Source organism: Pelodiscus sinensis, chromosome 8, assembly GCF_052426305.1.
Source record: "Pelodiscus sinensis isolate ZL-2025 chromosome 8, ASM5242630v1, whole genome shotgun sequence".
In the NCBI taxonomy this organism is placed as follows: domain Eukaryota; kingdom Metazoa; phylum Chordata; order Testudines; family Trionychidae; genus Pelodiscus; species Pelodiscus sinensis.
In genome coordinates, this window is record NC_143059.1 from 63,055,530 (window position 1) to 63,079,834 (window position 24,305).

Here is a 24,305-nt window from a genome sequence, read left to right on the forward strand (position 1 = left end):
AAGCCAGCAATTCGGAGACAGGGCGGGTGGGGGAGTTGAAGTGGTTGGGGTGAGAGGATTTTTGGTAGCAGCGTTTTAGATGGTGCAACAGGGAACCTGAGTTCTGGAGCACCAGGGGAAGGAGACCGGGTGTGGATGAATGCTCTGGCCACTGGGACAGGTAGGAGGGGAGAATGGGGCTGGAATGGTGGGTGACAGGATGTGGAGGGAGACGGAGAGAGAAGTTAAACACTGATGATGTGCTCATGATACAGCGTCACTTAGCCTATTCCTAGCGGGGTCTAAAATCTAAGGAATGTAGCCCTGGAATGAAGCATGAACCGTGTCCAGAGGTGCTAGAAATCTCCACCAGGAGGAGTAAGTACATTCTGGGACTTTCAGCAAACACGTGGCAAGCCCTGCAGTGGTCCCTCTCTAAACGCAGCTGCTTTACGTATACAAATTAGCCACCTCATTCCATGTTGTTGTAAACCTGGCTATGGTTTGCTCCCTGCCCCCACCCCACCCCAAATCCTCAAATGTAAAAACAAGGCCTTTAGGTCCCCTCCTCCAAGTTTGCATACCCAGAATGCCTGTGTTGTGCTGCTCCTCAGTTAAGATGAGCCAGCTGTAGCAGTCAGGGAGATGAGATTCTAGGCCCTGACTTATTAAAAAGTGTATCACCTTTAAAAGCTCATATACAACCATGCCCTGAAACTATATTTCTGACTAGAAAAGCTAGAAATCACTCTCCAGGGGTGACCGGATTATGAATATAAAAATGGCCACACTGGGTCAGACCAAAGATCCATCTATCCCAATATCCTGTCTTCCAACAGTGGCCAATGCCAGTTGCCTCCGAGAGAATAAACAGAACAGGTAATCATCAAGTGATCCCTCTCCTTTCACTATTCCCAGCCTCTAAAAAACAAAGGCTAGGGACACCATTTCTACCCATCCTGGCTAATAAGCATTGATGGACCTGTCCTCCATTCATTCTTTTTTGAACCCTGTTAAAGTCCTGGCCTTCACAACATCCTCTGGCAAGGAGTTCCACAGGTTGACTGTGCATCAGGTGAAGAAATACTTCCTTTTGTTTGTTTTAAACCTGCTAACTATTAATTTCATTTGGTGACCCCTAGTTCTTATGTTATGGGAACCAGTAAATAACTTTTCCTTCGCAGTTATGATTTTATAGACCTCTATCATATCTCCCCTTAGACTTCTCTTTTCTAAGCTGAAAAGTCCCACTCTTTTTAATCTCTCTTCATATGACACCTGTTCCAAACCCCTAATCATTTTTGTTGTTCTTTTCTGAACTTTTTCCAGTGCTAAGAGTAGGGATATGTCATGGTGGGCAGCATTGCCTTGTGATCTAGGTGCAGGACTGTGAACCAGAGACGCCTGTATGCTAATCCTGGCTCTGCTACCAGATCCTTTTTGTCTGAGAGCTGAACACATAATGGATGTCTGTGCGCGCCAGCCAGCCCAAACACATTTTGGGTCAAACCAAAACTTTTTGATTCAAAATGAATGTTTCAAAGTTTCTTATTTTTAGGAAAATCTGAAATGTTTAAAAAGGCTTGAACTAGAAATTAAATGTTTCAATTCTGTGGGGAAAACATTGTTTTGGGTCAAGTGAAACGTTCTGACAGAACTGAAACATTTAATTTCTAGTTCAACCCTTTTTAAACATTTCAGATTTTTCTAAAAATAAGAAACTTTGAAACATTCATTTTGAATAAAAAAAACTGTATGTTTCGTTTCCAAAATGTTAAAACTAAATATTTGATTTTTTCCTTTTAAATCACAATAATTTGGCACAACTGAAGTGAATTTTTCAGAGCATGTTTCAGAGTTGCCAAAATTGTACTTTTCTCTGGAAAACAGACCAGTTGGGTGAAATTTTTCAGCCCAAACTAAGCTCCCCCCAACCCCCATCATTAAAATTGAGACAATATCTCACCAGGGTGGATGAGAATTTATTTTAAGTTATAGCACTGACGCTGCCTAGTCATATCTCAGACCTAAGTGACCGTATTTCTTTCTGGAGCCCTTTGCTTTGCTGGATTCCTGAAGAATCTGAAAATGTTTTGCCTTTAGCCTCATCCATGGCTAAGCCTGGCTTTGTTGCTGTGTTTGCAGTGCATGTGGAAACCAAACTGGGCAAGAATAGGATGGAGGCTGAGGTGAAGCGGTACTCGGAGGAGAAGGAGCGGCTGGAGAAGGAAAAGGAGGAAATCCGCTCTCAGCTGGCCCAGCTTCGGAAGGAGAGACGGGAGCTGAAAGAGACGTTAGCTGGCTGCACAGGTAGGAGCTCATGGAAACTTCTACTCAAAGGGGCGACTGCTGAAACAGACCAAGGCTAAGGTGGGCAACTTTATCTGTGAAAACCAGACACTGGGCACCAGAACCTCCCCTGCTTGCCATTCCCTCAAGGCCCCGCCCCTTGCTCCATCTCTTCCTGCCCTCTCCTCCCTCTCCCCCACCCCCTGTTGCTTGCTGCTCTCTCCACCACCCTCCCCACTGCCAACTCAGCATGTCTGTAGGGGTGGGTGGGGAAGAAGACAGCGGTAAGACTTGGAGAGAGAACTGGATGCTAGGGTCATTGTGGGGAGTGACTGGGGCTGGGTGGGGGGAAGAACTGCTGCATGCTGGAGTTGGGGTGACTGGGGCAGATGGGGAGAGCTGCTGGTGCCTCTCGCCGCCTGAGCTGTTCCCGAGTGCTCTACTGCTCCCCCAGGTTCCTGCAGCAGCTGCTGCTCTTCCTAGCACCCTGAGGTCAAAACCAGTTGCTGTGGGTAAATGGACATTTAGTGTCCAGTCAGCACTACCAGGGTCCGTTTTCAACTGGGTACCTGGCAGCCCTAACCAAGGCAGTGGCAGAGACCCTGGGAGGAATGGACTATAGGGAAAGATGCACCCAGTAGTTCAGGCACTAACCTGGGACTTGGGGAAACTCAGGTTCAATTCCCTGCTCCAGCACTGACTTCCTGTCTAACCTTGCGTAAGACACTTAGGCCCAGAGCCTCAAAGGTGTTTGCTAAGGTACCATTTCAGTGGGCATTGGCTCCTCAACACAAGGGCAGCTGAGTGGAGTTGGAAAAGCTTCTGAGAATTAGTGATCTTGTGCTCATCATTGAGGGCTAAGTTCTGGTCACGCTGAGCTATAACTAATTATGATGGGTCTATACCAGGGGTGGGCAAGAGGCAGCTAGTGGGCTGAATCCGGTCTGCGGTCCCCTTGCCAGGCCCCTTACTACAGAGCAGGGGCAGCCACTTTAAAGAGCAGGCTGCCAATTGCTCTGCAAGCTGAGCAGGGAGGAGAGGGCTTTGCACGCTGTCCCCACCCCCAGCAAAATCTCCAAGCTCCCATTGGCCAGTTTCCGGCCAATAGGAGCTGAGAAATTTTGCTGGAGGAAGGCGGGAGCAGTGAATGAAGCCTCCTCACTCTCCCTCCCCTCCCTGTGCCGGAGCAGAGCCACGTGGAGCAGCCCACAGGCAGGGAGCCTGCAGAGTGGCTAGCTGGGATAAGTGCCTCTCAGCCAGCGTCTGCTTCTGGCACCCTACCCCACCCCCTCTCTCCCTCCAACAACCTGCACCCAAACCCTCTGTATCGCCACTTCCTCCAGTTCACAACTCCCTCCCAGCCCTTGTACTTCCTTCTCCACCCCTCCCCCAGGCCAGAATCCTTTCCTGAATACGTACCCCTCCCTGACCCATGTCACCACCCAAACTCTCTGCACGCCCTTCTCCCAGGTCACAACTCCCTCCCAGAGCCTGCACCCCTTCCTCCACACCTCCCCCAGGCCAAAACCCTCTCCTACACCCATAACTCCTCCTGGACCTTGCACCCCAAGTCCTTGCCCCAGATTATAACCTTCTCCTTCACCCAAATTCCCTCCTTCCCACACTCCCTCCTGCACCACAGTCTTCTATCCCAAGCTCCCTTCTACATCCCACCTGCTGTCCCAAACACCCCCACTCTCCCGCATTGCCTCCACAGAAGTGCAGCCCTTGACCACTTACCAAAATCTTGGAGTGGGCCGCCAGTAAAAATTATTGCCCACCCTATCTATGCAGTTAGTTACGTTGTATGATTCAGAATAATCCATAGGCTCAGCAATGTCTCCCTCTTGTGGCTGGGCAGGAAGCTGCCAGAGACAACTGCACACAATGTAGATGGTATCATGAGCTTTCGTGGGTACAACCCCCTTCTTCAGATGAAGTGGGTTGTACCCACGAAAGCTCATGATACTATCTACATGTTTTGTTAGTCTTTAAGGTGCTGCTAGTCTATTTGTTGTTTAAGTCTTTCCATATTCAATGTGTTACTGTACAGCAGTGTTTCTTAAACTGTTTAAGGTAGTTGGAGGTGTGCCACGGAGAACGAGTTCAAAATGGCTGCCCTTAAAGGGGCAGGCGACTTTTTTGTTTTGTTTAATAACTTTCCTTCCTTGGTGTGCCTCATAAAAAAAAATGTTTGGTGTTCCTCAATCTTAAAAAGTTTAAGAAACAATGCTGAACAGTGTCCCTTTACATTTACTATTACACTATTCATTCCTCCCAATCACTATTCCTCCCTCACAAGTCATACAAACCCCCTTCATATGGATCCAACCTGCCCAATCCCAGAAAGATTAGTTATAGAGGAACAGTTGCTCAGATCTTCCCAGAACAATGGAGCCTTCAGGAGTTGGTCATGGCTAACTTATTGTCTTATACTCCATCTACTGACACATGCGTGACCTCCACCGACCTTCTCACTCTTGCCTGAGAAAAGCAACCTATGCACGGGGGATCTGTGAGCACAGTGATCCCCGTGACTCAGCTGGGTGTGGGTGTGTGTATTTGCTCTTCCCTCTGCAGATAATGGCCTGGTGGTGAACGTGGAACAGAAGCTGAAGGAAATCGAGGAGGAGTGCAAAAAGAAAGAGAGCAGGCGGGTTGACTTGGAACTGAGCATTGTGGAAGTGAGAGAGAACCTGAAGAAAGCAGAGTCTGGCCCGGTGACACTTGGCACAGCGGTGGACACCACCCACCTAGAGAACGCAAGCCCCAAAGTACGTGCGGTGCTAAAGGTCTGCTGTTTCCCAGCCAAGTGGCAGGCAGCTGCTAATCCAGGCCTGACTCTGGGAAGGGGATGCTCTTTACAGCTCCCCAATCTCAAGAGGCAGCCTCAGAAATAGGGCTCCTGAATCCCAGAGCCCATCCCTGCTGCACAGTGGAAGAGAAGTGATGAAAGGGGCTGTTGGAGGCACTGGGGAGACCCCGAGTTAAGTGCCTGCTCTGTCACAGGCTTTGTGCATGCGAGGTGACCGGGGGCAGGGATGGGAGTGAAAGTGAGGTTACATTCCCCCCACGATTTATATTTACATTTTGTTTTGCAACTTTCCAGCCAGGACATCCAGACCGCGGGGGGGGAGGGGGGGAGAGTAATTCCAGGCCTGCCCAAAGCTTGCAGGGCTGGTATCCCAATGGGATCACCACTGGTCTTTTGGGTTGGGTGTCTGCCCTGGTGTTTGGGTCTTGCATAGGGACCGGGGGGCAGAGGGATTGAACCCTGACCATGGAGTGGCTAATGCACAGAAACCCCCAGCCAGGGAGCCCTTGGACACCACAGCTGGAAGCCACCTAGCCTCCAGGGGCTTGGGGCAGGGCAAGAGCTGCTCCTCTTCCACATGTGTTGACTCAAGAGTCAGCCCTACTGGGTTGTGGTGTCCCCTTCCTGTGCAGCAGCTGGCAGAGCTAAGCCAGTCAGTGACCTTGGAGACGGGGTGAGCTGCACCCCATGGGGTGGGGCAGGAGCAAGAGTGGAGTGCTGCAGCAAGGGACCATTGCTTTTGAGGGGGGCAGGCTGGGGAGGAAATGTGCCTCGGGGTGGCACTGTCAACAATGACGCCTCACCTCAGAGCATTGGGTAACTCACAGAGGCAGCCCTGGTCCACAAAGGTATTTAAGCGCCCACAGACTAACCCACTGCTTTCAATGAGGGCTAGGTCTGGAAATGCGGCACTGGGCCTTCAGCATCTCTGCCCCTCAGTTCTGGTCTGCAAATGGGCAATAGCAGCTCTGAATCCCCACACCGAACAGCTGCAGTATGAGACGTGCTGAGAGACGGCAGTAACGAAGGCCAATAACTACCTGAGTTCGTTAGAGCCAATCTTTGCAGTTTGTGTTCACCTCTGCTTGTAGCCTTTGTCCATATTGATGATTTAAGCCTAAATAGCAACCAAAATGTACTTGGTTGATACAGTAATTATGGACCCAAAAGACCTATTGGGTCATCAGGTGTTACCCATGGAGAATGAACATGCAAATGGCCATACTTGGTCAGACCAAAGGTGAATCTAACCTGTTACTTTCATTGTAAATACAGGTGAAAACGGCCACCCAGGCAAGTAGCACAGAGAGCTCCCCGGTCAACTCAGCTACAGCTTTAAAAAACAGGCCTTTATCCATCATGGTGACAGGAAAAGGGACAGTTCTACAGAAAGCTAAGGTAAGGCGGGAAGCAAAACTACACGCATTTCCCCCAGTCATTTTTTTTTAGCAGGCTGGCCAGCAGCCCACTCAGTCCTGGCGTGGGCCTGGTCCAGGACGTACCCCCGCTGTATTAGGGACCAGCCAGCCATAGGACACAGGACAGGGCCAGCGCACTGAGAGACGCTGAGATAGTTATATAACCTCCCTCAGCGGGCACTTCTGTAAACGAGTGGGCGATACGACTTGGCAGCCTCCATTATGCATTTGGAATGCAGAGTGCCATGCAAATACCAGAGGCACGCTAAGGACATGGTAATTCCAGGCTGCAGGACAAAGTGGTGGTGTGGGGGAGTATGGCTCTGGAGGTGATTTTGAAGGGCCTGGGGCTCCAGTTGCTGCTGCAGTAGCAGTGGGTGGGAGCCCCAGCTCCTTTTAAACCATCAGACCCTGGGGAAGCTGCCCCTTCTCCCCCACGCCCCATTGGTGGGCCTAGGTAATACCTTTTATTGGACTAATATCTGGTGGTGCCAGAGACTTGCTTTTGAGACACAGAGCTCTAGTTCAGGTGAGTGTAGCTTGAAAGCTTGTCTCTCATATCAACAGAAGGTGTTGCAGTAAAAGATACCTCACCAACCTTGTGTGTCTCATATCCTGGGACTAACCCTGGGGTTTATTTACAACGTCCTGGTCTTTCAGAAGGGACTTGATTTTTTGGGTGCCCAACTTGACAGGGCCTGGTGTTCTCCTCAGAGCTAGTGCAAGCTCCTTTTGAAGGAGTCTCCTGCTAGACACTCCTCCTCCCCCACGGGGAAGCTAAGACATGAGGTGAGCTGGCTTCCTGCCCTTCCGTAAAACTCCTTTCACGTAGCTTCCCAACACTGACCTCCTTTTCAGTGTCATAGTCTCTGCCTCTGGCCTGTTCCCTACCTGTGGAGATGGTCGTTGTTGTCAATTTTAGGTTACAAACACGGCTGGGGAGAGGGCCATCTCTTCTTAGGTGGCTAAGGTGCTGTGGGCCAGGACTGATGCTACAGAAATATCTTAACCCCTCAGAACTGCCTGGGTCAGCCTGAACCGATAGGTGAAGGAATGATTGTGTTAATGAATTTGTATCCTACACAGGTTAAAACTAGTTAGCTACATCTAGACTGGCATGATTTTCCACAAATGCTTTTAATGGAAAAGTTTTCCATTAAAAGCATTTGCGGAAAAGAGCGTCTAGATTGGCTCGGACGCTTTTCCGCAAAAAAGCCCCAATTGCCATTTTTGCGATTGGGGCTCTTTTGCGCAAAACAAATCTGAGCCGTCTACACTGGCCCTTTTGCGCAAAAGCTTTGTGCAAAAGGACTTTTGCCCGAAGGGGAGCAGCATAGTATTTCTGCAAGAAACACTGATTCCTTACATGAGATCGTCAGTGTTCTTGCGGAAATTCAAGCAGCCAGTGTAGACAGCTGCCAAGTTTTTCCACAAAAGCAGCTGCTTTTGCAGAAAAACTTGCCAGTCTGGACCCAGCCGTTGAGTCCTTTCTTGAGCATGAGGTTTGGTTTTGTTTCTTTTGTTCACTGCGGTTTGGTTCTGTTCTTGGCAGGAATGGGAGAAAAAAGGAACCAGTTAGGAGGATTACAGTTTCAAAGATGGACTACAAAGACTGGACTTGCCCATGTGTGGAACAGAGGATTCAGTCAGCTGCAGTCAAAGGTCCAGGCTAAGCCTCCCTGCCCTCTATTGCCACCTTGTGCCATTTGCTTAGAAGACACGATGGAATGGGAAGTCCGTGACCTTCATCAAAAACCATCCTCCTCACACAGCTGGGAAGAACACAAAGGGCCACCCACCCTCCTAACCCAACTGATGTAAACAAGAATGTTACTGTACATAGGGATGTTGTGTGTAGCTCCACGCTGCAGTTTTATCATTCCATTATTAATGGTTTTCTATTGGTAATAATGCCCTGCCATGCTAAGGGGGCAGTGGTGCTGGTCCTGATAGGCCTGTGCTTTCTGTAGTCGGCTGTCACTCCCATACTCTGCTGTTCAGGAAGGTGAACGTGCAGATGGAGGAGTAAAACCCCATTCTACTGAAAATTGAACCCCGCCCACCCCCACTGGACAAGGAAGCAGCATTCGCTATGCATAGGAAGTCAACCTGGAGGTGTCAGAAGGTAGTAAAGGGGAGCTAAGCGTGCCCCTTATCTAAGTCTTGGAACAGTTGTCAGTCATGGGGGACCATGTAGCCACCTCTTGTCTGAGTCACTTTCCCTACCTTGTGCAGGCCAGAATACAATGACAATTCCTGCTACATTACTGTCTGTACAGGGGCAGGTTTTTATAGCCTGATAGCCTAGTTCAATGGGAGAGGCCCATGGACTTCTGAAACACAGGCAGAGTCCAGTTGTCTGCAGGTGGAATTGAACCTGGGCCTGTTGGAGCTTAGAACGTGAGCCACTAAGCCTAACAAGCCAGCTTGACGCTGTGGAGCAGACTCATTCTCTCTGTCAGTGGTCTCAGTGCCACCAGAGGACAGCAACCACATGTTGGAGGCATATGGGTTACACTTGGATGCCGCCTGGTTGCCAAGAACCTAGTCCTACCCCCAATTCTCCCTAGAAAATGTTGCTCACAGATTTTGCTCTGGTAAAGAGAGACATTTAAAAATGAAATGAACTCACCAAGCCTGGTGGTGTCCCTAGGGACCGCGCCCCTCCCCCATTTTTTACCTCTGGAACTGGCATGTTCCTTCACCATCCCAGCTAGTCTGGATTAGGTTTTCTGGCTCTCAGGGAGCCAACTGCCACTCTGCACTGCTGTCTCTGATATGTGAGTGTAACCACTGAAAAACATCAGTTGTTACATGGTTAGCCAGCCCTAACTCCTAAGGGGTAGAACTAGCGGTATGGTGGTGCTGCAGCACCCTCAGGCTTGAAGTAGTTTCCTTTATATAGAGGGGTTAGAGTTTGGGTCACAGCAGCCCCCCCCCCCTACAAATTGTTCCCACACCTCTGGCTACACTGGAATGCTGCCCCTCCACTATTCAGTCCTCTGCATGAAATTGAATAGCCCAGACTCAAAGGTGGCCCCTAGATGGTGCAGCACCACCACAGTTTCCCATCCTCCAGCTTATCCAGATTTTTGATTGGCTAAGCAGGCTGCACTCCAGATCAGCTAAAAGCAACCCCCGCCGCTGCATTACTCATTAGCTCCAGAAAGTTACCACGGCTCTTACTCAGCTTCATAGAATCAACACCCACAAGTCACCTTGACACAGAGGCTGTAGCCCACAGGGTGGGAGATGAAATGCAAAGGGAAACAATGAAGGATGACTTGTTTACACCCAGTGCACCTGACATTTTTTAACAAAGCCTCCACTCTCCGAACCTGTCAAGCAGCCATTCCCAGGGGGCTGGACAATAGCATTGAGCTGCCTTTCCTCCAGTATTTTCCCTGCCCATCTTCAGAAGACAGCATTAGGGCCCTGCCTCTGCAGAGAGCATGAGGGACGTTTCTGAGAAACAAGACCAGGCATCTCCTTTGCACAAGCATTGCCAATTCAGGGCCCTGGCAAACAAGGAGCGCATTCACCACCCACCTCCCAAGCACAGGTCTCTGCTACGTTCATAAAATAACCTGCACAAAGTATGGTGGAAGGTCTAGCCAGAATGGACAAAAATCCAGGTTCTCCCCCACAAAAATGCAGGTGGGGTAGTGGGCCCACCACACTTTCATTTTCTGTCAATCATGCATTTCCTGTAGCCAGAGAACCTCACCATTTCTCCCCTCCCTTTTGCTATAACACAAGAGCTCCACTTTAGCATGTGTCAGTCACTGCCTACTGCCCTGCTACCGGACAGCTTGTCCACACTACACCCTTTTCCTGCGAGGGTGCAGGAAACCCTCCACACTTAGTTGTAGAGAGCGATGGGAAAAAACAGCCTCTCTGCTCCAGCCCTGCAGAGCGGGCCTCCTGGTGAATCTAGTCCTAGGAATTACATCTAATACTGACTGACCAGGGGAGGTGGAGCACCAAGCGCTTTCCACAGGTATACCAGCTGGGTGAGCCCTGACCCAGGCTGTTTACCTAAGAGGGAATGCCTCTGTCATTGCCATGGCCTTCTTACATTAGTGCCAGTTTCTTGGGCACAACTGTGACCCAACCTGTGATGCTTTAAAGATTTTTTTTAAATAAAGGTTGAATATGTTAAAGTAGAGAGGCTGGTTTTTCAAATAGACTGTAAGGGCTTTTGTAAAGAGGAAATAGCCATGGCTGAGGAGCCTTCCTCAGCTGAGCTTTAGTATAACTCAGTTCTTCCGGGGGAGTTAAGCCTTACACAAATCTATCCCTTTTGTCCACTAGGGGGCAGCAGTGGGACATACTGGTTGTGTTGCAAGCCCCTCAGGAAATTAACCAGGAACAGATTCACTTGAGGAGCAAGGGGAAAATAAAATCCCGGTCATCAATATGTCCAACCTTCACTCTGCTCAGCGCTACTGAAAATCTGGCCACTTACTCATAAGAATAGAGAGAGATCATCGGAGTCGAAGTTCAAATTCCCATTTTAGAAAATTGTGGGCTGAAATTAGGGATGTAATAGTGCAGTCAATTAACAAATAAGCAAAAGCTTATTGGTTAATGCTATAGATGACATGCATTCCCCCCTCATCCCTGCCAATACGTTTTTTAGCAAGCTGGCCAGCAACCCAGCTCAGTCCCGGCTTGCACCAGGTCTGAGACCTAACTCTGCTGTGGCTCTAGATTTGAAGTGTATTAGGAGCTGGAAGTGCAAGCAGCCCAACTCAGTCCCAGCTCGTGCCAGGTCCAGGAGCTTAGACTTGACCCCTGCCCCAGACAGGGACTGCCACCACCCCATGCAGCTGCCTCTGTATCAAAGGCAGCAGCACAGGGTGACAGGCAGCCGGTCTGCAAGGGTAGCTGGTTTTTAAACTGGCTCCCTTCACAGACTAGCTCCCGCTTGCCATCCCATGCTGCTGTCTCTGATACAAAGACAGCAGGATCCTCGGGAGTGGGGCCGGAGCACACTGGCTACCAGTCCCACCCCCGGGGACTACAGAATAGTTGAGTAACCAATAAGAATTCATGAGGTTACCTGACTATTCAATTAACCAATATTTAACATCCCTAGCTCAAATATTGATGGACATTGTTTGGGACAAGTTATTCTTGCATATTGTTTAAGGCTTAGTTTAAAACAAGCTACCTACATTGTGTAGGATAAAGTCCGTCTTCAACCAAACCCAAATTCCCTGCAAAATCTGATTAAGGCACGAGTAGGAACTGGCCCAATATTGGTGATTTTCACAGGTTAACAACTCATCTCAAAGTAGGTCTTCGAAATTCTTATGCCAGTTACTGGTCACAACAATACTTCTCTCACTATGCAATGGCCAGACACCTTGTAATAGGAGAGCAATCAAAGAAAATATCAATAAAACCAGCTACTTTTCAGGTCTCCTGAGGAAGCAATAGGGCTGTTAAAGACAGAAGTGCCTAGCACTAAAACTGAAAATACAGAATCGGGAGTTGTAAAAGAGCAAGATTTTACTTGTTTTAAAGTTGGCTCTGGGGAAATAAAGCTAAAGAGTATGAAATGTATGGCATTTACACCCCAATTTATGACATGAGACCAGGCTCTACCACTCAAGTCAACACAGGGATCTTCCTACGGAGATAGCATAATTCCTGGTTTTCATTATTTAGTTCCCACACTTCCAATTACTCGTTGTAAAAAATTGGCATTTTCCTCTCTAGAAAAAGCTCTTGTTTTTCTCCCCTGACAGATTTTACTTTACCATCAATTTTACTGAACTTTCTCCCCTCTTGTGTATAGCCAAGCCAAAGGGTTCGTTCAATCTATACCGATTACCTCTGTGCGCAACACAGGGGTACGTGGAATATATTGTAAATACCTCTGTACTGCTAAGAAAGCAGGCCGTGCTTAAAGAAGCCGTGTGCCGCACAAAAGCTAACGGAGGAAGAGCTAACTCTGCAAAAGGCAAGCTGCCAAAAGACAGTGAAAGCACCAGGGAAAGTTTAACTAGTGCACCTGTTAGACAAAATATTTAGCAGAAAATGCCAGAGTATTGTAAATATTACAGAGAAGCAGGGCAGAAGGTGTAAGAGAAGAGTCTAGTCTCTCTAACCTAACAAAGAATGCGGGGACGGCAAGAAGACGGAGAATATTTGCAGAGCAGAATTTGGCTGAAAGCGGAACCAGGTCCCCAGATGTTCTACTCGGTAAAATACAAACTGTGTGTGTGTGGATGTAACTGAGAGACTCATGAAGCCCATTCCTTCCATAACAGAACCCACTGACACTTTCACATAAGCAGCAACACAAAAACCAGCAGCCATGCCAAGAATAAATAAAGGAAAAGGGTTAGAGCCCCTTTCTGCTTCAAATGTCAGTCCTGCAGTCGCGCTTCTATTTCTTCTCACCTCAGGCACTGAAGCTGAAGGATGGACTACACAGAAGTCTGAGCAGAAGCTAAGTGGAAAATCTCCTTGATTTTTTTTTTTTCAGCATAAGGCATAAAATAGCATTGCTGCTGTTTCAGGGCTAGCTTTCATCTCCATGAGTGGTTTAGACCATTGTCCTTTCGCCAGTGATGCTGTGAAATAATCAGCATGTCTTTTTGTACAGCTGTGTGACTAGTAAAACAAGGGGCTGAGTCACTTGGATGAAGGGGATTTTCTTCTCTTTGCCATTAATCTGGCTGGCTGTGGTATGGCCACAGCAGAACCGGAGTCTCTGCTTTTGTTCTCTCCCTGGGCGATGGGCTCCATGAGGAAAGCAGTTAAGAACAGCAGCACAGAACTGTTAAATAGCCCCAGGAGAGCAATAGTGTAACTTTAATAGCTGCACAGGCAAACTGATCTCATAAGCCATTGAGCGACACCCTCAGAGGCAGTAGCATGAGGCCAGATTCTGCTCCTTGGAGGTGCATGTGCAACTCCTATAAAAGTTATGATCCAGCTTCTCCTGCCCTATATAAAGCAGCCACAACTGCTAAGCTGCACGATGAGGGGTGATCAGCTTAAAGCCACTAAGGGAGCCAGAAATTCTGCCGCTTTAGGTTCCTATCCGCCCTGCTCATCACTGAGGTATTTCAAGGGGGCCAGTTTTACAGAGACAATCCTTAAAGACGTGAAAGGGAGGGTAGAGCTTCCTGGTAAAGCCAAGGGATGAGCATCCACAGCCCTCAAAAAGGGAGCCTGGCAGTGGCCTGGAGGAGCCAGAGAGAAGGAATAAGAGAGAAAAAGATGAAGCAAAATCAGCGAGGACATAAGAGCAAAGAAGGGAGGCTGCCAAGCAAGAGCAGAGGAAGTGGGAGAAAGAGTTTGGCCAAAGGGAGCTGATGGAGGCAGAAGGCATCATTAAAGTCAACACAGCAACCAGGTGTAGTGCTTACAGTGCAACCCACTTGTAACCAGTTATGGAACCCTCACAAAGCTGCATGTGTCGCACAGCTGATGCTGACAATCCCCCAGATTTCCCAGTGACAGTTTTGTATGACTGAGGTAGGCAGGATCGGGCCCCACATGGTGCATTTTCCTGAAAAACAATTCCGTAGACTCAGATGCTTAGCTTAGCCCAGAATCTGTCCTCTCCTCCATGTTTGGGCTGCTCATCTCTAGGTTTTAAACAAGTCATTTTTCAGATATCACCTACCAATAGATTTCTCTAAGTAAATAACTCTGATTTCTGGGGCTCAAATAACTAAGCTCATCTCTTAAATATAGCAGCATACATATTAACTGCTGTAACTCCATTTTAGAGTGGTGAGAAGTATTGGAGACATTTACTACAATGGTTCAAGTTAAAGCCCCTTGTAACAAAAAATGCCACTAATAAAAATGCCCATTAAGACAAAGAACACACCTCAAACTAGCACAAAGAAAAGAGTTAAGCAAAGGAACATCACTGTGTTTGGCATAAGGAAATCAAACAAAGGCCTTCCCTAGCTCTCACTTTCATGTGCCTTCCTGCGTTTATCAAATAATTCATTCTAGTGACTGCAGCTGTAGGAATGTTTAACTGGGGCTGGTAAAGAATGTAGGTACATTCCAGCCAGTCTGATGGAGCTGAACTGATTTACAGGCTGAGGACTCAGCTCTTTGTTTGTACAACAATCGCGATAGTATGTAGAGGCTGACATTTTATTTCCCAAAGGGACCTCCATCTGACCTCCTTTATAAAGGGCCATAGAACTTCACTCCCTATTTTTTCCATCTAGCTCATAATTTCTGGTTGAGTTAGGGCGCCTCTTTTAGGAAGTCACCCAGACTTGATTTACAGTTTCAAGTGAGTCCTCCACATCCGCTGGTCTGTGGTTTTGATGGTTATTTACTCTCGCGGTTACAAATTTGCACTTTATCTAGTTTCTTTTACGGATACATTATTTATGTTAACCCCTTTCTGCCTGAACCCCAGAATTACTCCAGCCTGATCTAACAGTCTGCTGCCAATTTCCAAGCTCTTTCAAACAACACATACAAAATACACTAAAATCTTGAGAGTAGACAAGCAAACAGTCAATAATAAATATTTAAAATACACAAAATATTATTGCAAAAAGAAAAAAAATATTGACTGCTGATAAGCCCAGTGGGAGTTGTGTGTGACCTTGGAGAGAGAGAGTTCAGTCTCTGTGCTACATCAGTCATTGAAATACCTGGTGGTTGCTTGCTAGATCTTCTCGCATGGTAGTGGCGGTAAGCAAACATTAGTGAAGGGAGAACTGTGCAGTGACACCTCCCGTCTCAGTGTCCCAGCTGAGCCTGCCTTCTTGAGTGCCGGAAAGCTCTGTTAAGCTGCCGCAAACCACTTGGATTCCATTGCAAGGGAAAGTTGGTGGGAGGGACTGGTGATCTTGAAGACTCGCCCCTTAAAATCCCTGTGACAATAAAAATAAATAAATGTTGAAATAAGATGATTTCCCAATGCAAAATCAGCACTCAATTCTTTGTGCATATCCAGTATGTGTCAAGCCATACTAAGAGATGCCACTGCAAGAGGCACATACTGTGGTGGAAGTAGCCTGAATGAGGTCAGATATTGTGAGGTGAAAGTCTGGGTTCTATTCCTGCCTCTGCTAAAACATGTGACCTTGAGCAAAACACTTAATTCAGAAGCCTCATCGCTCCCATTGACCAAGAATCATGGCCAACAGGAGCAATGGGAGCCACACCTACAAATATTGGACAGCAGAGGCGTATATAGGGCAGGGCGAACGGGGTGGCCGCCCCGGGCCCCGTGCTTAAAAAAGCCCCGCGCATGCGCCGTGGCACCACTGCGCATGTGCATGGCGTCACGGTGCATGCGCCGTGGCAAAACGGGGGGCCCCGCGGAGTTACGGTGCCCGGGGCCCCGCAAAACAGTCATCTGCCCCTGTTGGACAGAGTGGAGCCATCTGTGCCCTACAATTTCCTGCTTGGAGCTGGCCAATGGGAGCTGAGAAATTGTGCTGGGGTGGGACAGTGCACAAAGCCTCCTTTCCCTCCTCCCCAAAGTACAGAGAGCCACAGAGAACAGCCAGCCACTTTGAGCAGTCTGGGGCTGCTGGCAAGAACAGAAGCCTGCTTGAGAGTCCTGCAGGGCTTCTGGCTGGGAGCTGCTTAGGTAAGCACCTCCTGGCCAAAGCCTGTGCCTGGTACCCACCCCCTCCCAGATCATGAATCCTCTCCTACATCCCTACCCCAGGGTAGAATCCTCCCCTGCACCCATACTCCCTTCTAGACTCTACACCCCAATCCTCTGTCCCAGGTCACAACCCCCTCCTTCACTCAAACTCCTTTCAGACCCCACACTCTCCTACACCCCAGGCTCCCTTCTGCACCCAACCTCCCTCCCAGGCCCACACCCTTTCCATAGAAAAGTGGAGCCCTTGACTACTTACCAAAATCTTGGAGTGGCCCCCATCACAACTTATTGCCCACCCTGCTTTTAACCCTCGAAAAACATGTAAGCCTCAACCTGCCCTGAAATTCACTGACTGATTACTGTTCCGCGAGCCTTACTGCTTTCACAGTGCGGCCCTTCCCAGCCTGGGCATTCACACCGGTAGCTTCCATCACGGAGAACGCACATGCCCTCATTCATGCACGGGTTAGGGTTGCACAGGTTCACCGGACTTTTAGCCTCTGTAACAGACAAAACACAAACAGAATGGCGGGATCTGGCATAGCACAGAATATTAACCGCTCCAACCTACTTCCGGCATGAGCTCTTTGGCATGACAACAAAGTCATTTGGATTTCCAGGAAGATGAGGACGGAAATAAAATAGCTGAATGGCAGGGATCCAAGTCGTACATTGTAAAAGCAAAACACCATTCGTTAAACTCTAGCAAAGGTCAGGGAAGAGGATTTTCTTTAATAGCTGTCCTGATTAAGAGCCTGACATGGCTCCTGTCAGCAGAAGGGTATCAGATCCATTAACAGTTACTGTGTTTTGTGGGGTATGACATGTTTCTTGTCACAAATAACTTACAAACTGAAAGCCCCAATCCAGCACTCAGATCCATTAGCACGGAGCTCAGAGCTGGTGTGCAAGCCCTACGACAAACCAGACAAGACACAGGACAGCAACTTTTTTTTTAAAAATCAAAGTGACGAGATTATTGGTGGAAGACAAGATGGGGAAAATTTCTGAAGCATCAGGTTTTTAAGGGAGAATTGAAGGAGGAAAGTGTGTGTGAGAGAGAGAATGATATGCTCTCCTAACATTGCAGGCTACAGCGGTCAGCAACACTTCGCACATCTCATGCCATTTTGCTGTGTGTACACAAGGCGAAGCAGCAGAAACTTAGAAGAATCTTCTTGTACTGTAACTGGCATTTCTGCAATAGCGTTTGAAAGCATGTGAATTTCCTCAGCTAAACAATTAAGTGGTGTGGAATGTGGATTTTTGAACTAACTTCCCTTTTGTTCTCCTGGTTGGGGTGCCTGGTAAAGAGTATAAAGTCAGTTCCTCTCTCATAAAAAGTGGCTCATTTGCATGCTATTCTCCATTTTGATTGTGTCTAAATAGTTGTCAGAGACACTTGGGATCCCCTTCATGAACTCTCCAGGGTAATGCAAAACACTGCAATGGACTGGTTAGCACACGTGTACATCTTTGCCCATGTTGGGGTGGAATAAGAACAACTCAATCCCACAGCATATGTCCCCCTTTCCCTCGCTCTGCATTGGTTTTCTCCATTTAGACAGTAAGCTCTGTTGGGCGGGGGTCCTCCGCTAGCTCTGTGTTTGTCCTGGGCCTTGCATTACGGGGCACAATTTTTGGTTGGTGCTTGGGCACCATCACAATAAATATAAATTAGTAACAACTCCAGCGTTAGCAGCCATTGGAGAGTCTCTTTTAGCTTAAGGGAGGAAAGGCTAAGCTTATGAAACAGAAAACTCCAGTATTCAACCTATTCAACAGTTTTCATTAGGAAGAGCCAAATGGCCATGGTGAAGTTACCCTACACAAGTCCACAGCCACACAAAATATCTATTATAGCAGATACTATGAGCATTTCTACTGTCCAGCCATCCATTAGCAGAAGATTCACATCAGGATTCCACTACCAGTGTGTATGAACAGTGACCATTATTTAAGTTTTACACTGAACACTTCACTGATCGGCTCCATTTCTCCAAGCTGGTGTCAAGGAGTACACTGAAAACACTCATCTTTGATCCAACTACCTTTCATGGGTTGTGGGGATACAAGTACAGGCAGTCCCCGAGTTACGCGGATCCGACTTATGTCGGATCCGCAGTTACGAACGGGGATTTCTCGCCCCGGAGAACTAGAGCAGCGGCACACCTGGCCCCGCCGCCCGCCTTCTCCGGGGCGAGAAAAGCTCCTCCCCGTCTCCCTGGTCTGCTGGCGGAGCCAGCAGACCAGGGAGACGGGAGCAAAGCAGCGGAGCACCAGGGGCCGGACCCGCGGCGCTTCCAGATCAGCTGGAAGCGGCGCGGGTCCTGCCGGGTGCTCCGCCACTCTGTTCAGTGTCTCCCTGGTCTGCAGACCAGGGAGACACTGAACAACGCGGTGGAGCACCCGGGGCCAGACCCGGGTCAGCTGATCTGGAAGCGGCGCGGGTCCGGCCAGGTGCTCCGCCGCTTTGTTCAGCGTCTCCCTGGTCTGCAGACCAGGGAGACGCTAAGCAGAGTGGCGGAGGACCCGGGCCGGACTGCGGCGCTGATCTGGAAGCACCACGGTTCGGCCCAGGTCCTCCACAGCTTTGCTCCACATCTCCCTGGTCTGCTGGGGGGGGTGGGAGAACGCAGCTAGTGCCCCCCCAGCAGACCAGGGAGACGTGCAGCAAAGCCGGGGGCCTGTAGTAGAGCAGGTGGGGCACTGCCGGTTGGTCCCGCAGCACCGCTCCTTGGCGCTACTGGACCAACCCGGCAGCACCCCAGCTGCTCTGCCCCAGGCGTTCTGATTCAGCTGCTGATCAGTTCCAGCAGTGGCTGAATCAGGATGCCTGGGGCAGAGCAGGTGGGGTGCTGCTGGGTTGGTTCAGTAGCTCCGAGGAGCGGCCGCGCTACTGGACCAAGCCAGCAGCACCCAAGCTGCTCTGCCCCAGGCGTCCCAAAGTCAGCCACTGCTGAAATTGACCAGCGGCTGACTACAGGAAGCCGGAGGCAGAGTTGCTCTGCCCTGGGCTTCCTGGAATCAGCTGCTGATCAGTTTCAGCAGCAGCTGACTTGGGGACGCCTGGTGTTCTTACCTTGAATCTGTATGTAAGTGGAACTGGTGTCCAGATTCAGCAGCTGTTGAAACTGATCAGTTTCAGCAGTGGCTGATGCCAGTTCCGACTTACATACAGATTCAACTTAAGAACAAACCTACAGTCCCTATCTTGTACGTAACCCGGGGACTGCCTGTATGTGATTTTCCTGCCTTTTGCAATCACCGTATGAGCTCTAGCTCTGTGGTTATGTCTCCAGCTTTAAGCAGAAGTTGAAACAACAGATTTTTGTCTGTTAAACTGTCCTTGTTCCCAGCCTGTGCGCAACAAACAACAGCTACCCACACAGATGCATAACAGCTGCAATTCAGCTTCAGGAAATGCTGTGTTCCTGCTGAGTAACCATTGACACTTCCCCCACCAAGGGCTAGTCAACACACAAGCAAAATGGAATTTAACTCACGTAAAAGTCCTGCCAACTTCTCTGAGCATTGGAGAATGTCACCCTAATGCATATTTCTCACCGGTACATCAACAGCTATTGAAATGCACAGAGAGGTCAGGATTCCCCCTTTTTCTAAGTGCTATGCCCTAGCAGCATAACCCTACACTGATTCACAATCACCCTGCAGCTTTCTGAAATGTGATTTGTCCTTTTCATATGTGTTCATTTTTTTTAAATTGTATCCTTTGGTATATATGGTTGTGACTATTTTCTTCCACTATTTGATCTGAGGAAGTGGGTCTGGCCCACGAAAGCTCATCACCTAATAAACCATCTTGTTAGTCTTTAAAGTGCTACATTGTCCTGCATTTTGACCCTGCAGCTGTCTTTCTGGAGGTCTGTCTCTAACATTAAGCAGCTGTGGAGAAGGGGCACTGTAAGGCCACCCTGTACTTTGCCACCCTCAATCAAAAGGACTAGTTGGGTGAGGTAATTTTTTTTGGGGGGGCTACACGGGGTGAGAAGAGATATTGTCTCCCCCACTTTGTCTCTCTAACAGGGACCAAATGACTACCACTCTGCTACAGACCTACAGTCAAACTTCACTCTTCTGTGGTGTTGAGAATTCCTGAGGAATGCTCAACTTTCCCAGTCTTCTTTCTTTAAAGGCCAATTGAGTGAATAGGAGCGGACGAGGTATTGAAGTTTGCACTGTTACAAGATGCAGAGTGTAGAGATCCCAGACGCTGGGCTGGGAGGAATCTGCAGACTGTGACAGAAGGTTTCCATGTTGTCTCAATCCACAGGATGTAGTTTTAATTGCAGGTATGCCCAGTAGTTTGCTCTCACATGCAAACAGAAAATTATCCATGCCCTGAGCACCAATTGTTTCGCCACATACCAGCCAGTTCAAGTATTCCTTTTCCTCTTAGGAACGCAAGCCATTCCATTTCTTCAGTGGGGGAAGCACAACTCACTCGTCTTGTTGGGCATTCTTTCATCTAAGGGCTTGAAGTCCCTCAAGGAGACACCTACACTCTGGGTCAAACACTGAGGTCTTTACTTAGGCAAACTCCCCCAGAACTCAATGAGCTGCCCCTGAGGGTCAGGAAAGCAATATACATACTTAGCTCATGCAGAGAAAGAGATCCCTTATTTCACAGCAGGGACACCAAACATCTAGTGCAATAGGTTTTCCACTCCACCCACCCCTGTATGCTAGTGATTTACCAAACAGCTGATCAGACCTGCCATACCCCCACTTATTAAAGAATTTCTCTCTGCATCATCACATTCCCTTCTCTCCCCCATAGGTAAAGCTGGAGAGGATTTGACAGTCTTTTTTTCCTCTTTCCCTAAAGCATTAATTAGTGTTTGACCTACATCTGTTTAATCCCAGCAATACACTCCTAAAGACTCTGCTTGGTAAACAGAAAGCACTGACCCTTCGAAGAGGAGCTGGCTATTAGGTATTTGTAGCCTATGTATAACTTTCTGACTGGCCAGTTTTAAACACTCTCCCCTATTTTGGATATAGGCAAGTGCTTCTGAAGATGAAACTTGGATTAGCCGGACTCTTTTGATATTGGAGGCATTCCGACAATTACATAACGTTTCTCAATCAATCAATCAATCAATCATCATTTCAGCCTAACCGCCTTCCAAGTGGAGTGTAATCCCATTTCAGCTGGATTTTATCTGCTCATAAAACATGAGCACATCTGCCATCTCTCTTAGCCAAGACAGCACTTTAAAAAGTTTCTTCGTTCCTTCCTGCACTGGAAATACCCAGTAGAACCATTTCCCGTCTATTGAAAGGCATGGCCTTTCCAGGGGTTACTGGGTTTAGAAGTGCTAGTTTTGGCGAGGTGCTTATATGGCTCCCATCCCATGTCCCCTCTAATCTTTTCTAATTATGGAATAATTTTTATGTGGACCGAGGCATGTGCAAATGTGCACCACCAATAGCAACCCAAAACCTAGCTGTGGGCACTCTGCTAATCAGCTGGGCAGCCTCTGAATTTCTTCTGAGCGGGTGCAGAAGCACACAGCTTACAGGGAACACTGTCCTAACCCAGTAGTAACTGAACACCTCCCAAGTAGTCAAGATTTAGTGGCCTTCACATCCCTTCAGGGAAGAATTACAGACGAGTAACTAAGGCACAGGGAAAACAAGGTCCCTTTGCCAAGATCGCACTAGACATCTGTGGCAGAAGTGGTAACTGAGCTCACTTCTCTCAAGTCCCTGTTGCGTTTCCTGAAGTCAAGACCAAATGCCCTCATTTTCCATTGTTTATTCAGAGGAGGATAAATATCTCTGCAGAGGTCAATGCACTGGATTTGCCTATATTGGTTGCACTATAAAACAGCAAAGTGACACGCAGATAAATGGAGCCTCGCCCTGTATAAATATATGCCATAGAAGGGCAGGTTGCTGAGTAGCTCCCAACAGCAGCACTATTCACCTGCTCAGCACCTTGCAGGATCAGGCCTTAAAATCAGTCCAATAGGGCTGTGTGCCTAAGCAGCCAAGGGCACTAAACACACGTGTGTACACCTCAAGTGACTGTGTATGTTCTTAGAAATCAATGACAGTAATCCCCTGTATTCTTCCCACTTAATAAAAGCCCCTCTAGCTCTTTTGATCTACCTGCACTTCCCTGGACATCTCATAAGAAAGTACAAAGAAATAACCTTTTAAAAACACTCTCCTCTTCAGAAAAATTAGAAAAAATATCGAGGCAAGTAACTGTGCATAGAAGGCTCTTCATTTAATGGAATAGCCCCTTCTCCAGTAGCCCAGGTTGTGCGCACGCCAGTCCTCAGACAGCAGCACCGACCAGCCCTAGCAGAACACTTGCAATGTTTACAGTCGCCCGACCTAAATGTTTGGCCTAAAACTGCTATGGATAGCTAGTGGCCAGCGACTATAAGGGCAAGCAAGTCAGCCGTGAGCTGCAAAGGGACAGGAGACAATAAGACGGCCGAGCATCAGATCAGATTCAAAACAGCGTCAGATCTGGATTCAGAGCTCGCCAAAGCCTTCTGGGCTAGAGAAACACACACAATCAGGAGTGAGAACCTTCTCTGCAGCCTGTAAGGAACTCATCAGCAGCTGCTTGGACTACTTGGATACTTCACAATGTATGTCGTAGGAGACATCCTACTCATTTAAAGCTGGATTTCAACTCTCTTGCGCCTCTAACGTACGGTGCAAAGCTGATTTAACCCAGATACGACTGCAACAGGCAGCCGCAGCTGGCAAACTAGCCAAACCAAACCTAACGGACTGAGCCTCAGTGAGATCCTCACACAGGTCTGCTTGATAAGGCTTCTAACAGCTGGTTTCCGGGTGCAGTTAATGGCACCTGAGAACAGGAAGCCACAAGCCAGCTTACCTTCACACAGTCGTTCAATGATAAGGTCTTTGTAACTGTGCAGATCGTCGTAAGAGGAAACGTGTATCAGGTAGCTGGGAGACCCGGCAATCCTCAGCAGCGTGTCCCTCCGCACGGCCCCGATCCCAATGATAAACACCGACACACCGCGGCTCCGCAGCTGCTGAGCCGGGACAATCGCATCCTCGGTGCCGCCCCCAGCCGTGATCACCACCACGGCTTTGCTCACCCCAGGTCTCGCCCCCTTGGGCACAGTCATAACATGGTCATGAATATGCAGCAAGGCTCTGCCCATGGAGGCCGACCCACTGAGGAAAGGCACCTGGTTGATGGCTTGAAGGAGAGCCACGCGGGTGACGTGCGCATCCAAGGCAAATGCTGTGCGAGCCCTGGTGCTGTAGACCACCAGGCCTATCTGGGTGACGTCCCGATTGACATTGAACTGCAGAGAGGTGCTGCTGACCAAGTTCCTCAGCTGCAGAAAGTTCACCCTGCCGACTCCACTGGAGGCATCCAGCGCAAAAACCAGATCCAGAGACTGGGACTGGCAGCCTGAAAGGAGAGCCAACGTTAAGCCTTTCAGAACACAGCTGTTACCAACCGAGCAAAGCCAGAGAGCCACCTTGGGCCTGCTCTTGGCAAACACGTTCGTTACTAAGCGGTAATGCACTGCAGCATTCTGTGAAAGGGCAGATTGCAATTTACAATTCATTATTATAGGAACTTACAGCCCATTCATACCAAGCAGCTAGAAAAGAGAAACCACAGCTACACAATCAACACAAGCACCGCTGCGTTGGGTTATAATTCTCATTTCTTTTCACTTGTCACACGGCTTTGAGCCAAAGCCCCAGGCCTTTCATCCTGGCAAAAGTCACTGTGACAAGGGGGAACTTAGTAAGGATTTCAGGAGTGGAGCCTTCATTTAAGAGAGAGCGAGGTCACTAAGCTCTACCTACTGATGAGATACATGCATGTGACCAGGGATGAAGGCCACACTGATTTCAACGTTGCTTGCAGAACAACAATGGAAGAGAGCAGAGTTTGCCGCCTGAAATGGACCGAACACAACAGCGTGGGGAAAAAAGGAAGGAAAACACAACAGCAACATCTGCTTCCTGACAGGGTGCAAGAAACAAAACCTCATCCCCAGAAGACTCACCATCTATCACCCTCTGACCACTACATACCCCAAATATGCTCAACAGCACTGTAGAAGGACTTCAGAAAAACTGAGGAACCATCTCCTGCACCTCACATACTCCAGAAGGGACCACGTCAGACAAGAAATTGTCTCAT

General features: G+C 48.5%; 2 protein-coding genes across 8 annotated transcripts in view; one reads left to right on the forward strand and one right to left on the reverse strand.

The window, feature by feature from the left end:
- The window catches only part of AFAP1L2 (actin filament associated protein 1 like 2), a 129,401-nt gene extending 116,517 nt beyond the window's left edge, over positions 1-12,884 (forward strand). For all 3 annotated transcript variants that reach the window (XM_089780203.1, XM_025190678.3, XM_006134964.4), the window contains 4 exons: positions 2,125-2,289; positions 4,849-5,042; positions 6,359-6,481; positions 8,054-12,884. In XM_089780203.1, coding sequence (XP_089636329.1) covers positions 2,125-2,289; positions 4,849-5,042; positions 6,359-6,481; positions 8,054-8,080 — 509 coding nt within the window. In that variant the 3' untranslated portion in view covers positions 8,081-12,884. The remainder of the gene's footprint in view (positions 1-2,124; positions 2,290-4,848; positions 5,043-6,358; positions 6,482-8,053) is intronic.
- VWA2 (von Willebrand factor A domain containing 2) overlaps positions 1-24,305 on the reverse strand; it is a 76,286-nt gene that overhangs the window by 13,565 nt on the left and 38,416 nt on the right. For 3 of the 5 annotated variants that reach the window (XM_075935422.2, XM_075935428.2, XM_089780204.1), the window contains 3 exons: positions 23,007-23,558; positions 16,498-16,620; positions 12,404-15,374 (listed from right to left, as the gene is read on the reverse strand). In XM_075935422.2, the coding sequence (XP_075791537.2) occupies positions 15,241-15,374; positions 16,498-16,620; positions 23,007-23,558 (809 nt within the window). In that variant the 3' untranslated portion in view covers positions 12,404-15,240. Of the gene's footprint in view, positions 1-12,403; positions 15,375-16,497; positions 16,621-23,006; positions 23,559-24,305 lie in introns of those variants that run through there. The other 2 variants (XR_016350193.1, XM_089780205.1) reach the window with 2 other exon arrangements.